Source organism: Gopherus flavomarginatus, chromosome 6 (assembly GCF_025201925.1).
Source record: "Gopherus flavomarginatus isolate rGopFla2 chromosome 6, rGopFla2.mat.asm, whole genome shotgun sequence".
Taxonomy (NCBI): Eukaryota; Metazoa; Chordata; order Testudines; family Testudinidae; genus Gopherus; species Gopherus flavomarginatus.
Window position 1 is genome coordinate 29,125,244 of NC_066622.1, and position 16,208 is coordinate 29,141,451.

General features: G+C 39.2%; 1 protein-coding gene across 1 annotated transcript in view; it reads left to right on the top strand.

Annotated features, from left to right (window-relative positions):
- FGD3 (FYVE, RhoGEF and PH domain containing 3) overlaps nt 1-16,208 on the top strand; it is a 189,520-nt gene that overhangs the window by 91,048 nt on the left and 82,264 nt on the right. Inside the window, exons 2-4 of the mRNA XM_050959181.1 lie at nt 9,467-9,637; nt 14,034-14,202; nt 15,182-15,779. Coding sequence (XP_050815138.1) covers nt 9,467-9,637; nt 14,034-14,202; nt 15,182-15,779 — 938 coding nt within the window. The remainder of the gene's footprint in view (nt 1-9,466; nt 9,638-14,033; nt 14,203-15,181; nt 15,780-16,208) is intronic.

Below are 16,208 nucleotides of genomic sequence, written 5' to 3' on the forward strand. Positions count from 1 at the left end.
GTAGTTGAATCTGTAGTTGCTGATGAGGGTTAGTAGGGATAAAGTATAGAAGGAGAAGAGGGACAGAGCTCTGTGGAACCCCCACACTATTGAAAATAATCGTTCTCTTATGGGATGTTGGCGACTCCCACTATTCAGATCTTGTGCTGGAAATTGTCCATTTAGTTTTATGCTTCTACCAGTTCCTAATTCATGATTGACTAGACCTGCCCTGTAAATGAAAAAAACTTTGTGAAAAATCACTTCCTGTTTTTTGTAGAAATTTTGTCTTGCTGGAAATTTTTCTGACAAGCTGTAGCACACAATTACTTGATTTACCAAATAGCCCCTTGTGAGGGACAGTATCACAACAGCATTTACGTGTGCCCTTATTCTGGCTTTCGGGAGCTCTCTGTACAGTCCCCTCACTCCATTTCCTTCTGTTGAGATCAAAAGGGATCTGCACACACAGCTGGGAATCATGTGATAGGCACATTAGCACATGGGCCATGACCCGGTGCCACTCCTGTTGTGAAGTGGTATCCCCATGAAGTTTCAAGGTGACCAAAATTGAGATAGTCAGTTTTGTGCCGCTGCTGCTGGTGGTCATTTTTCAGCCATGCACTATCATCATGGGAAAGCATTTGTTCTGCAGTATGGAATTGTATCTAAAGAGAAATCTGCTTTTTTGGTTTTTAGAATAGAAAGAGAAGAGCTTCTGCAGTACCACACTCATAGAATATCAGGGTTGGAAGGGACCTCAGGAGGTCATCTAGTCCAACCCCTTGCTCAAAGCAGAGCCAATCCCCAGACAGATTGTTGCCCCAGATCCCTAAATGGCCCTCCCTCAAGGATTGAACTCGCAACACTGGGTTTAGTAGGCCACTGAGCTATCCCTCCTCCCTCAGATGTAGAGATCTGTTTTTATCACCCTCTTGCTACTTTTGAAACTTGCAATAATTGCCTTATAGAAACCTTTCCTTCCTATTTAGCACATCTCAAAGGACTGTTAAACTTGATCTTTATTAAACCAACCTTTTTTTGCTAACTTGACGCAACATCCACTAATGGCTATCTCTCAACATTCTTCAGAGATCAAGTTTGGTAGGTTTTATCATCTGCTGTTCAAACAACCACATTGTTTTAAAAAAAAAAATTCAGTTCCTGTGAATGTGAGGCTTTACACGTAATAAGCCAGAAACGTAAATGCACTGTCATTTTAGGACCAATGCTCTGAGTCTGAAGCCGGAACTTGTGCTTTTTATTTTTGGATATCTTATTGTTAGAACAAATGGGAAAAATGTGGGTCTGTCAGCCAAAGCACAAGTAAGTAATACTTTCATATAAAACTACTAATGCAATCAATTCTGGATTCTAGCTTACTTTCTAAAGAGAATGCTATTGTTACTGCAGCTGTCTTCTGTAGTTGCTGCAATGCCAAAAGAGAGGTTGCAGTTTTAAATAGCTGTTACTAATGCAATTCAGCTTAGTAAAAAGGCACTCACGTTGCTTGACATGCAGGTAGATTCAAAGTCTGTTGCATACCAGCACCATCTGCAGCTACGTTAAAGCAATGTAAGAGAAGTGCTGTGGTCAAGTTTTGGGGGGAATGATTTGATCACAGGGAAACAGAGAAAGTAGGACTTGATTGTTTTATTAGAGATGTTTAGGGGTCATGGGTCAGAAAGAAGAGGTGTTTTTTAAATGGGGTTTTAAAACACTCTTGGAGTCAATTAGGCACCAGAAGTAGAGTGAGAAGGAGGATCCAGATGGCACTGGAGATCTAGTGCTCACTCTGGCTAGACACAAAAGGGGAGGAACAAAAAAATTCTGGTGAGTGAGGAGCACATGGAATAGGAGAGAACAGAAACGATGTGAGATTCAGGGAATCACAAGTCCATGAAACGTGAAGCTAGTATAGTGTTATGTTGTAGCAGGTTCGGTAATGGGTAGGATGATATGCAGTTATAAAATCTGCAAGTAAATGAAAGGCATCGGAATTAATTTCATCAGAGTGCATTATGCTTGGTCCTTAACCCTTGTGACACTAGGATTTGCTGCCTACTCAATGCCTTTAGCTACACGTGGAGGTTTTTATGCTATTGTATAGAACACAGGCATTTCTAATGATACTGTGCTATATTATGCACTTGTTTCACCCCTACTGGCACAGGGGAGGTGAATTTTCTCTCAGAGAGGAGTCAGTTTCAGGAGAGGGGGTTCTACCAAGGGGCAGCACTTTTACTTTGTGACTGGGTCTCTTGCAAGAGTTTTTTGCCTGCGGACATACTAAATTGGCACATCTTCCAGTGTCCTGGCTATGCCCTTCCCCTGACCCAGCTCTGCCCTTCTTGGTGCTGTACTGTTCAGCTGTGATCACCCCATGGACTAGTGCTTGAGGGTAACACTGGCACAATTGGCTCTTCCTGGATGATTTCCTGTCTATGAGGACCTGCAGGCCTGAGTGACATGGAAGTTGTAACCAGGGGCTGAGTAAAGTTGTGTATATCTCAATGAAAGACTAATCCCTAGCTCTTGGATAGATGATATTTGTTGGACAGTACCATTACACAATGAATCAATGTTTTAGCTGAAAATGTGCAGTCAGTCACTTCTTCTTACAACCTACTGGAAGTGTATCAGCAAAAAATTTGGAGGCAGATTTTCAAGACCTCAGCCTCCATTCAGGCAATGGGGACCAGCTTTTCAAAATAGCTCGACATGTTAGAGGCAGAACTCTCTAGAAAAGGTGCCTAATAGTGTGCATACAGAGAGCTTCCGTATATCTTACCTCTCTAGCTCCAGGCTAGCTACAAAATGTCCAGTTCAGCAGCTGCAAGTGTTGTCTGCTCACACACAACTTTTAAAAACCCACACATGAAGAGTCTTAATATCTGTCAGCACCACATATCTCTTTATAGGTTTCAACCAAGCATCTTGTCTTATGTTTTCAGTGTTTAGTGCCCACCCCTAGATAAGTGCACAAAACATGTATCCGTCACTGTGTATCCACTTTCAATGCACAATAGAAATCAAAAGGCAGAGTCAAGCAACCACAATAAAAGTACCTTGCTGTGTTGATATCTTGGTCTGCTGATCAGAAACAGGGAGTGTTTTCCTCTTCTTATGCTTTGATTTATTGCCTGTATTTAGGGAACAGGGCACATACTGTATGTTGTACTAAAATGAGGCCAGGAATAGAGAAGCCACAACAAGGTCCATCTCTTGATGTTAAAAGCCGGCTGTGTGTTAGGTTATTTTATTTTATAGAAGACCAATATAAGGAGTGAGAATCATGATCTCTCTCTGTCCTGGCAGACATTCACAGTGACCTATTCCATGCAAATGGACATGCTGTTCAGTCCCATTGATTACACTGAAGTTGCACAGGGTGTAAATCAGCACAGAATTTGGCCACTGGCATTTTAAGCTCAAAACACCAATCTTGCAAGTGATCTTTTCTGGCTAGGCATATGATGCTGTTAACTGAGAACAGAGGAGAGAATATTCCTTAAAAGCTTGTTAAGAACCATTTTCTCCGCTTGTCATCCTTGTTTTTCTTTACTCATGGCGGACATGTCCTCTCCCATCTTTTCTCCAGTCATGTGCTTAGAAGGTTCTGAATCCAGCTTTACTGCTAAGATCACGCTGCTTGGGGAGCCCTCGAAGAGATACAGTGGGGAATTGTGGAGGGGACCACCCCTTCATGCCAGGGAACCCAACTCTACAGAGGTGCCCAGCACACTCACAAGCAGGAAGATTTTGTGTACAGATCCACCAGCCCAATCCCTGGTGGAGCAACAGGGGGTGGTTATTAGTTAATCAATAGCAGCTCTAGAATGGTTCCACTTGCCAGCCCTGTAGCATTTGGGGTAGGATTCCTTTCCTGCTGGCACCCATAGGACCTCCTTCACCAAGCTTCTGTACTTTGGCTTTGAATAGGGACCAATAGTTACCATTAGGGGATGCTATCTCTAACAGGTATTTGTTACATTGTTAAGTGTATTTTAGTTTGTAAAAATCTCCCAGTGGTATTAAATCTGCTAAAGCAAACTTTTAAACCGATATACTACTTGTCAGCATCCCTCATTGGATGGGAATGCTTTTTCTGTATGTCTCCTTCCAACTAGTTTGGTGTTTGCCACCCCTTTGAAACCCATATCTCGCCTGCCAGTCCAGAGGCTAGCTTCATTTTCATCCACTTTATCCCACCCCAGCTTTCAGGACACACTTCGCAAACACCATCCTTCTAGTCAAAAGGATTGGATGAAAATCCTTCAGAGCAGTCAGTGCCTATTAGGAATACGTTTTCAGCCATCTTCTGATTGGTGTTTTTTTTGTGCACCCACTTTTGCGTACATGACTGATCTCATAAAAAAAAAGTTACACATCCACATATGAACGTGCAGGTCTAGGAGCCCAAATGACCAATCTGTGTGCATAGGCGGTGTCTTATGCATGCAAAACACGTGCAAAACCCCAGTTTTGTGGTGGCACAAACAATGGGGTCTGCAAATATAGGCATACAAAATCAGAAGCCAATATTTCTGGTAGTGTGCTATGGTGCGAGAGACTCCTACTAGGTGCTCAGCATGTCAACCCAACAGTGTTCCCAGACCCCGGTTGCCAGGTGAATGAGAGACTGGGCTTGGGAATTTAATATGGATCAATGACAGAATTGCCACTGGGTTACTGGTCTAGATCCTCAGCTGGTGCTACTATGATTTACAATACCTGTAATTTTTGGCCCTTTATATTCCATTTATCTTAATTTAATAGAAATACATTATGAGCTTCAAGAATCTCAAACCTGAAACAGCTTCTACAAAAATGTTAGTTTTATCTTAAGCTTAGCCAGCTCAGTGAGGAGACTGTCCGACATGGGTATGATTCAGAGAATGAACAACGTTCTTGAGAAATTGCTCTGTTCTGTGATAAATAGTCTTCCTGATAAAGTTCTGAAATCTTCAGTAAAGATTAAAGTGGGTATTTTTGCAAAAGTTGTTGCAGGTTTTAGGCTTCTTTAGGAGTCTAGTTTATCCTGTGTTCAACTGAAGTTAAATACATATTATAGGAAACCTTAAATACCAATTGTACTATGTGACTCATATGTGAAAAGTTATGGACAGCAGTGTCCTGTGCTCGCTGTGGGCCGGTCATGCAAACTTTTGTGCTTGTGAGTAACTTTACTCATGTGAATATGATAGTTCCAGGGATGTCATTGAAACTACTCTTGTAAGTATTTTACTCATGTGCATGGCCTATAGGAGTGAATCAATGACTGCAAAGTTGGACGTAATGAAGCTGAGCTTCAGTTATGTGGTGTTTGTCGTTGACTCATGTTACTAACCATGTATGTGGTAATCAGGCTTGGACAGTAGAATTCACTGACTCTTTTTTGCAGATTATTTTTTAAAATTTGAATTGAATTGGTCTTTTCAATTAGAACCGGTGTTCATGCAAATTAACTTCAAAGTCTCTGAAAGAGAATTGTTCGTCTCAGATTTCCTTTTGGCATTGCCTGCGTATTTCACAGCTTATTCACACCATAATATTCTTCTAGCTACTCTGTAACTAGGTGTAAAGCACATAACAAGAGACAACCAGACCCTGGAAATGGCAATGTGTTGTTAGAAAAGTTACTGCAAAATAACTTAGCTTTCTACATTTTACTGATTTCCAGTTACTAGGGATAGTTATGGCCCATCCATTCTGGGCTTGCTTGTGATTAGGGTGATGCCCCTGCACAGAGGAGTAAGGTGAAGTCTGCTCCTCTTCTGGAGCAGTGGGGTAAGGCAAGGCCTGAAGTAGGAGGAGCTTTGACTAGGGAATTATACTTCATGGATGTGTCTCAAAGGGGCTATCCCTTACTGGGACAACTTCCCGAGAGGTGCAGTTTGCACCACATCTTTCTCAGTTCTGTCCCTAGGAGCACAGTGTAACACTCAGAGCAGCCCATAAGTATCTTACTTTGAGAAGAATTCAGCAGATAGTAATCTATAAATTAATAACTCTTTTATCAAGGCATTTTATAGTGTTGGAAAAATAAGTAAGAAAGTAAAATAATTTTAAAAAGTTGTATTATACTACATGTGAGAAGTAACTTTTAGGGTCACGTTCACAAATGCATAGGGAATTGCTTGAATTAAAAATAAAAAAAAAGAACCCCATCACTTGTGTGGTTTCACATAAGTGTATTTTTCTTGTTACATGGCCAAGAGTCTGCTTTTGCTGTTTAAAGTTCTTGTGGATTTCAGGGATGAACATTGTTGTAATTGCTTATCAATTCTTTTTTGTGCCTGCTTGCTCTTTTGATACAATGTTAATAAGTGTTTATATGTTAAGTGCAGAGAGTTGGTGAGTAATATTGTCAACAATAACATGTATATAGTGTGCGAGGCACAAGATGTCAAGTTGTGTTCTAAGGCAGTGACTTTTTTTGTTTGTTCTTTTGAGATAGGCAGTGGCTTTTAAAAGGAAGTGGTTTAAAACTTACCTAAGTGTTTGGTGTGCAGACATATCAGAGAACAAATCATTAGACGCTTCGGCCAAATTCAGAGGGAATGAACAAAACTGGTAATCATCAAGTGATCCATCCGTTGTCACCCATTCCCAGCTTCTGGCAAACAGAGGCTAGGGACGTTTCAGAGCATGGTTTTGCATCCTTGTCCATCCTGGCTAATATCCTTCATGAACGCTTTTTTGAACTCTGTTATAGTCTTTGCCTTCACAACAACATCTGGCAAAGAGTTTGATTGGTTGACGTTGTGTTGTGTAAAGAAATAATTCCTTTTGCTTGTTTTAAATCTGCTGCCTATTAATTTAATTGGGTGACCCCCAGGTCTTGTGTTATGAGGAGGAGTATATAACTTATTTACTTTACTTTACTTAATTTGCTTTCTCTACACCAGTCATAATTTTATAAACCTCCGTCATATCCCTTCTTAGTCATCTCTTTTCCAAGCTCAAAAGTCCCAGTCTTATTAATCTCTCCTCATATGGAAGCTGTTCCATACCACTAATCATTTTTGTTGCCCTTTTCTGTACTTTTTCCAATTCTAATATATCTTTTTTGAGATGGGGCGACCACATATGCATGCAGCATTCAAGATGTGGGCAATACAATATTTTCTGTCTTATTTTCTGTCCCCTTCCTACATATTCCCAACATTCTTGGCTACCACTGCACATTGAGTGGATGTTTTCAGAGAACTATCCACGATGACGCCAAGATCTCTTTCTTGAGTTGTAAGAGCTAATTTAGACCCCATCATTTTATATGTATAGTTGGGATTATGTTTTCCAATGTGTATTACTTTGCATTTATTAACACTGAATTTCATTGCCATTTTGTTGCCCAGTCACCCAGTTATGTGAAATCCTTTTTATCTTCAAATGATTAAAATTCAGTGCTTAAAAAATCCTGAGTTTAAGCCTGAAGCAGTTTTGAGTAGCTGAGATCAAATAAATCCCCTGAAAAGTAGATTTGATAGCAGATGCACTAATGAACTTTTAAACAGCAGTAACAGGAAGCAGTGTTGAAGAATTCAGAGATTATGCATTAAGGTGACAGAAGTGGATAGACTTGTGCTAATTTGTATTTATTTGATGGCTTTGAATTGATTTTTGTCAGCAAACAGTTATAACTTTGGAATATTCAGCATCAATTTGAAAAAATCCTTAATGCTCCTGTGTAACCGTCTACCTTTTGAGAATAGTCCTGTGAAACATTTGCAATACTGTATACCTTTAAACCCACTCAATCTAGATCCAAAGATTGGTGTTCTGAGGTCGGTAACAAATGTATATCCAGTGTAACTCCACTGGCTTCAGAGTCTGATCTCAATGTAAAGCTCGCCCTGAGTAGGTTGCATTTGTGAAGCTCAGCTCATATTCCTGAATAATTCACAAAAAAGGCTGAAGATTACTTCAATGTTTAGACGGATCCTCCTTCTCAAGTGTTTGAGATCATCTTATCATTTTAAAGGGGAAGAGACAATTTAAACTAGTCCATTTTAAAACAAAATTAATAATAGTTTCAGGGGCTACCTCTGCTCCAGAGTCCCCTGCCAATATTTGTGCATTTACATTCACATTACAGTATTTCATTCAAAGAAAAAACTCTCCCGTTACCTTGTTAACACCCACACAGACTGACAGTAGAGAAGAAATACCCACAAATACTGTTAAATTCCCAAAACAAACTGAAAAAAGAGACTCTCTTTCTCTCTAATCTGTCATTTATACTAGTTAGAGATGTTACTTGTAACAATGGGCTTGATTCAGGAAAGCATCCCTTGTTCAGGAAGGACACTTAAACACATTTCATCGTTTAAATTCTGATCCCTTTTAAGTCAATGGCAAAACTCCTATTGACTTCAGTGGGGCCAGGATTTTACCCAATGGAACTTAATGCTTAATTGCCTTTCCTGAACAGCGATGCTTTCCTGAATCAGCGTCAATAGTAGGCTGAAAAATTTCAGAAAGTATTACTTAAGTTGACAATGACCATGTAATACTAAAGACCAAATTAAGACCTGTTGTGAATAGGTACAACTCGATTTAACTTCAGTGCATATGCATCAGGTCTGAACTTGGCCCAATGTGTTTATCTGCAGCAGTTTTAATCAGAATCAGTATTAGACTAGAACATTGTACACTGATTGTCCACAAGCACATTCTGATTGGCTGGTTGGGCCATTTTTGATGACATCACAACCACATACAGTATCAACTTTCTTTGGTACCTGTTGAGACCGTATCAGTGAAAGCCAAAATAAAAAGCAAACAAACCTACTCCCCAATATATTAAATTAGGTGGGTTGTTTTATTTCTCTAGACCTCTTAGGAAATGAGTCAATAATAAATTTTTAAAAAGAAACAAAACATCTTTGTCATTCCCTTCTCTGGATTTCTCAATACATCATGTCTCATCTGTCTTTCAGACTATCAGCCCTATGGGGAAGACCGTGTTTGTACGTTGTCTTGAATTTATGGGCATTTAACACATAATAAGCAGCAATATTATGTCATTTAAATTGTTAATCGAATTCTTGCAAAGGATTGAGGCACGTTTATCATCTGTCTGGTCTATCACAGGCATTTGTGATTCATCCATTCTTGAATCTAGGTGCTGATTTACCAAGTAGAATGCAGTGCCTGTGCACCTGTATCTCTACTTAGAGGAAGCCTATCAAAAAGGATTTTATATATACATACTCCCATAATCATTCACTGTTAGATCTATTTAGCTTTTTAGTGAAGAAATTACTAGTTGCTTGGTGAAATGAATACCGAGGTTCATGACTCTTTCAACCATCCAATTTAAAGTGATTGTCAAGATGGATGTTTCTGAAATGATAGCTTCTAAGTTAATGACTTTTCTTTCCTTCAAATACCTGATACAAGCTAAGCTACCAGAGCCAGGACAAGCCGCTTTTCAAGGGAAAAAAGGTGGAAATAAACATTGACCCATTTCTTTTTCCAGGTTGCCCTTGTGCTCCTTTTCAAATCAAATGTCATATTGACTCAAATCCGACATTGGAAGCATGTGGCGAGTTGCAGCACATCGGCCCTGTGCAATGTATCCATCAAACTGGAAGGAAGCCCAAAACCAAATCTCCATTGGTCAAAACACATCTTCTGCAGAAACCCCAAGGCAAGTGGTTTTGTTCCTCCAATATTCATGCAATTTTCTATTGTGCTGCAAGTATAATGTTTTTTAAAAGATTGTTTTAATTTGAAAATTAAAACTGTTGTCTCATTGGATAGAGAGAAAGTACAATTAGCATGACTTTGTTTTCATTTTTGCAGTGTTAAAAATTCAATTGAAAAAGCTTTGGGAAAAAAAATGGACTCACAAATGACAGCTTAATTAACTTTTCAAAAATGTGACCTTTTACATTTTCAGTGTGTATATCACATATAATAGTAAAGATTAGGATTTACCTAAAAATATTGTTTAAATCCTTTATTCATTTTTATTGAATAGCTTAGCACGCAAATCTAGAACTCCTTTGTGCTGTATTGAAAACAGCTGCACTACACCTAGGAAAAAGAAATATCTGAAAAATTACAAATGTATTTTTAAAAAAGGAAACATTAACCAAACCAGTGTGTTCAGACAAGCATACCATTATTAGATGTAATAACTGTGCAACCCCATCAATTCAAAAATAGTCACAGTGAAATAAACACCTCCACCTTACTTCCAGACACAGGATGATACAAGACACAGTGAGCCAGCTCCTCAGCTGGTGTAAATGAATGTAATTCTGTTGAAGCCAGTGTAGCTATGCTGATTGACACCAGCTGAGCAGTGGGTCCCAGAAGTGCAGAGTTTGAGCATTTATAATTCCCAGGCTGTTTTTTTCCTATATGCATCGAAGTGCTAACTGCTTGAGGAGACTAAGGCCCAGTCCCTTGTATGGGGAGAAATTATTTCCACATGTTGCAGCCTGTACAGTGAAGTGTTAGTCTCTTTGTAGTATCAATTATTGTTTTTCTTACTAGCTCTTTAGAAATTGCTTAGACTACTGTGCGTACTAGAGGTTTGTCTTCTCAGCTAAGATACATGGTTCATTTATCTGAAAGTATTTTGAAAGCCCTTTTTTTGACAAGTGCAGGTGAGAATATCCCAAATGTCATCATTTAAACCAAGTTCATAAAAAACAGTCACGTAAGTAGGTAGATATCATCATTATGTGACAACAGGAAACAACCATTTTGGTCACTATTAAAAATATTTAAATATACTGTGCAAAATGAGACTCCTATGTAATCATCCTGAATGCCTGTAGAAAAAGCAACTTTCTGCCTTGCCTTTAAGAATTGGTATCCATAAAGAAAAACTGTTGCTGCATCTGAAACTGAAAGGACAGTCTTCAAGTGTATTATTGGTATACTAGTCAATACTTCCCTCCTGGTAGGTGATGGTGTGTGTGTGTGTGTAATGTATATACACACTTAATTAGTTTTCGTGTAGAGTTCTTTCTCTTTCAGATTTCATTATTAAACAGTCTATTAACATTATTAATAATGCTATAAGGTATTCTGATAAATAGGAATAGCTAAAACCAGATAATCAGCTGGTGTATATCAGTGAAACTGCTCTGGAAGTAGTGGAACTGTACCTATTTATAATAGCTGATCTGGCCCATTATCTGTATATTCATTAGCTTGCTCTGTTTGATTCAGATCATGTTTAAAAGTGCCCCAAATTGCTTTAACATTGGTCAGCCTCATCGCCATTACTCAAATATCAACATTCCTGAAATGATATATCCAAGCCTTCCCTCTCTCCCCCATATAGAGCAAGGAATTTAGACTAAAAGGAGTAACTCTCTTTCTGTCTTGCTGAGATTCAGTTTAACACCCTGAGTAATTAAAAGTTATTGAGATAAAATGGACAAGCACACATAAAGGAAGACATAATTTTGAATAGTTTCTCTTGCTAGTACTCCCTACACTCCTGTTGCAAATCAATTTGACACTAGTCCCCAAAAGTAGATGAAATATATTCAAATAGAAAAAATAAGAATGTAAGCCAAGATTTTCAAAAGTAGCTGTTGCCAAGTAGCCACCTTCTGCAAATCAATCTCCATTTCCTGACAGCCCCACCATTCCTGATAGTCACTCAGTGGGGATCTCAGCAGAGGTTCAGTTGTTAACCTCATAATTCCTGCAATACTTTAAAAATATTACTACACCTAATTCTGGTTATTCTTTAGCGTAAGTTGTAGAGGACTGGTTTTCTAGCCCTATTGCTACCTGTGTGCATTAGCTGACAAACATGTCTGTGTGCATGCAGCCATGGAGTCATTACACTTTGGAGTAATGATCTGTGACTTACAGCTGCTTCCCCTCCTGGACTCAGATCTACTCTTCTTCTGTAAGAATCAAATGAAGCCTCTAGATTATTCCAAATTTCCGTTGTTGGTTTGGTTTCCCTGGGAAAAGGTCTGCATGTTCTTTTGCACACGTGTGTGTCCACTTCCTCATGTAGAAAACGTTCTGTTTGAAGGTTACTCATCAAGGCCTACAGTGATAAATCTTCAGCTAAGTCTGAGGAGATTTAAATGTGCAACCACCAATATCATTAGTGGAAATTGGATTGCTAAATCAATCCAAGTTTGTTCAGAATTGGCTGAACTGAAGATGTAGTTTCACGCTCCTCTGTTCTCTCTCCCACAAAGTAAGAGGAGGGCTTGTGACCCCCCCAGATAATAGCCTTTTGACCCCCAGTTTGAGAGCCCCTGGATTAATGCATGCAGCAATTTACAAATATTATATGGAACCCCAACACATTCTTACAAGGCTAACACCTGTCTTGAACAATATTAATATATAAGTGAGCTGGTCTGGCTTCCAGCTATGAATTTGTCAGTGGTGAGCTAATGCCAACAGCCTTGGCCAGAGCTGGCACCTGGTTTGCCAGCGTCACACCCACTTTTCCACATGCAAGGACATTTCCGTTACATTACATCTCCCCACACCTCCTGTGCACTTATGGTTTTCTAGGAAAAAACCCAATAACAACCCTCTTATTTTTTTATAGGGAATTCAAGGTGGCCTTCGACACTAGGCCAATCCAGGAGTTTAATCCTGCTGCTCTAAATGTACAGTAAAGACCAAATCCTTCACAAGATGTTCTTTGCCTTTAATGAGTATTGCTCAAACAAGCTGTGCAGTTTCAATGGTTATAATCCTCCTGCATGTTGTACTCTAACACATTAAATCATCCTTAGTCTTCCACTTCAGTAGAGCTGTGACAACTTACAGCAGCTAAAGATCTGCTCCAAGAAGAAAGGACATTTAGGCTCATTCAGCTCTAGAGTCTCAAACTCTCATCCAGAGCTTTGCCTGAGTAAGGATCTCAGGAATTGGCACTCTACATTTGTTACCATAAAACTTAAAAAAGAAAACAAAGCCCTAAAATTACTCATTCAGAACTGTTGATAATCAAAGAGATTTTACAACTTTAAGATCATTATGCAAACATGTTCCATATGGACCATTTTAACATAACTGCTCTGGCTAACATGAAAAACTTGAATTCAGCTGCTGTTCTTGAAAAGTTATTTAGGAAAACACTTTATAACTTGTGTATCAAACTTTTAGTATATTTCCTATTAGACAGTTTAGGGCTGAGTAAATATTTGGCAGCACTGCTCAAAGAAATGCACACTTATGGATTAATTTCACTGTCAGTTTTTCTTAGCTTCTAGTTTAAGGTCCATTTATGTGAAATTGCTTTCACTGCATAAAATAGTAAAAGCATGTGAAACTGTTGCCATGGGTTACTGCTTACGTATTTATAAAACCATTTACTGTGCAAAAAATGAAGAACTGACTGCATATGTTTTGCCAAATTACATTAATTAGAAAGGACTGCAAAGGACTAATTAAGAGGCTAAGGTACAACGTTGACTTCCTTTTTCAACAGATTGGAGACATGTTTAAAGTAAGCATTTATTTATACAGTATCTTGTTCAGTGCAGTACCAAAAGAGGAAGGAAATTTGTGAAGAATATACCACAGAGAAGCTGGGGGAGGGAAAAGGAAATCAAGTTTTTTACATTTTCTTGCAGTGCTTCCAGTAGAATGAATGACCTGTCCAAATCCATATTTTTCTTACGGTATCTAGTTAAGTGTATTAGACCAATAAGAGTTCTAAGTTTTGAAAAGTCACCATTCGGGAAATTGAACAGTATAGTGGAGAAGAAGAGAGTGCTTGCACAACTAAGTCTTGGTGTGTGCGCTGTGCATCCTGTTTAGCAACAAGGAAGCGGTGATGTTCTGTCAGCTACTCAGTGCATTGACAGATCTGACAAAACTGTAGAAATGCAAAAGAGAAGCTAGTCTATTTCTTTAGAACGTATCAAAGTGTTTTTGTGTGAAAAATATATTGTGACTGCAGTGGTTCCGATGTAATTAATAAACTGCAGTAAAACAATGGGTGCTTCTTGCTCTTTCTTCAGAGTGAGGATCTGTTGTCTTTGTTGTTATAAAGAAGCGAGAACTTTATCCTCTCTTTTCCCCCTTAATTTTATTAGTACCTCCTAAACCTGTCCATCTCAAACCTGGGCAGGAAAGAATTCCTCCAGCACCTTCTCGGCCTTTGCCAGCTGATCCCAAGTCATCAAGAAGCTTAGTGCCTGAAGAGGAAGAAACACAGACATCATCAGGAGTCAACATCCTCATTGAAAAATTTGAAAGTATTAGGTAAATATTTATATTTGTCTATTTCTACTTGTGTCATTTTTGCATTCGGGTTGAAACTTTGTCTCAGTAGGAAGAAAAAAATCAAGAAATATTTATTATAACTATTGTGTACAAATTCATATAGAGCAATTTGTCTAATCATAAACCCTAAACTTAACTGAGTGCATATGGGGACTTTATACAAAAAGCAATGTTGCCATAAAACTTACTGGTCTATATCATGCCATCAACCACCAGATAGGAGTCTCCACTGAAATCAGTGAAGAGTTGTGCCTAAAAATAACCCAATGTCTGCTTTTAGTAGGCAAAGTCTGGGTCAGAATTGTTTTGCTATTACAAGATCTTGATTATTGTAGTTACAGGTCACAGCATATTATAGATCAGGCTAATGTGCAAGGTAGTTTCTACAGAAATTGCATTTGTTGAATTTGGTTGGTCAGTTTTACTGTAAAATTGGCTGATCTTGCAAACCCTATTCAGAGGAAATTCCCATTGAAGGCCAGGCCTGCAGGACAGGGTGTGGAGTTTAAAAAAAAAAAAAAAAAAAAAAAAAAGGTTATTTCCAATAGTTGTGATATTTAAACTGGTCACATGAACTTTGAAAGTTATGCTTTGATATAGGAAAATACTACATTGCTGTCCCTTTAAAATTTCATCTCTCTTGTAAGGAGATCCCCTGCCCTGAAGGGATAATTCCATTGAAGAACAATGAGTTCCAGTCTTTGAAGGAGGGAAAAAGACACTTCCTCCCTGCAGGACAGGAGGATTTTAAAGGGATAGCAAGTGCCATGGCGTTGTGTGCAACTTTTGAATGAGTATTTGTTTCAATCATTCTGACTGGAATTTTCAAAGGTTCAAAGGAGTTAGGGCCCCACTGCCATTGCAACTGAATGGAAACTGGATTCCTAACTCCCTTAAATGCCTTGGAAAATCCCAGCCTCCAATTCAAATGACCAAGGTGCTTCCTCTTCATTTGTAGGCAACCTACCCACGTTCTTCAAAGAAACCAATTAAATTTAACTTTTAAGATGGAACCTGGACTGGACTCTTCCAAACAGCCAAGCTCAAGTGACTGTGAAGTGGTAGCTTCCTATGCCAGTTCTACAAACGAAAAAAGTGAGCCAGATGAAAATGAGCCAGACGTCCTGTGCAGTGCAGAACTGTCTAATGCAGACATAATGAAAATTAAAGAGCTAAGCATTGGGGAAAACAAAAGCTACGAGGACTGTACTGCTGTGAATGTTAGCAAAGAGCCCTCTGGAGAACTGGAGAGTAAGGACTCAACCTCAGAGCTGAATGGTAATGGTAAAATTCCCAACAGAGACAGTGGAATTGACAGCCCTTCTTGTAGCGTGGCGGGAGAGACTTTCCCAAACGAAGAAGGCACAGACCAGAAGAAGTCCACTGCCTCTGGGAATCCAACAGAGATGGAAACTGACAGCAAGGGTAGCAAGTCTTCACCTGTAGAGCAGAAGAGAGACTCAACCCAGGATGAAGACAGTGATCTAGATGAGGGAAGTAGCGAGGAACAAGAGACAGCAGAAGTGCCAAAGTTAGATGATTTAGACGTAAACAAGGTAAGATACTTATTTGTTCATCGCTTTCAAACCTTAAGCCCTGATTCTGCAGCTGGCCTTGTGCTGGGGAGACACCGTTGCATCCATATTCATGCATTTTAAATCCAGAAGGACCATTATGATCATGTAATCTGTTGCTATGTATACCACAGGTTATACACAGAGTTAGAGTATCTCTTTTAGAAAGACCTCCAGTCTTGATTATCACTTGGCTTCAAGTGGTGGAGAATCCACCACATCTGTTGGTAAGTTGTTCCAATTGCGCTCAAATTGCACTCAAAGCTAAAAAAGTGCACCTTAGTTCTGGTTTGAATTTGTCTAGCTTCAGCTGTTGGATCCCTGGGTGCAGGAGTCTACCTGTGTGAAGCTCCTGGCAGGATTGGGGTCTCACATATTCATATTTGAAATCAGAGCCTTATGGAAGTACTT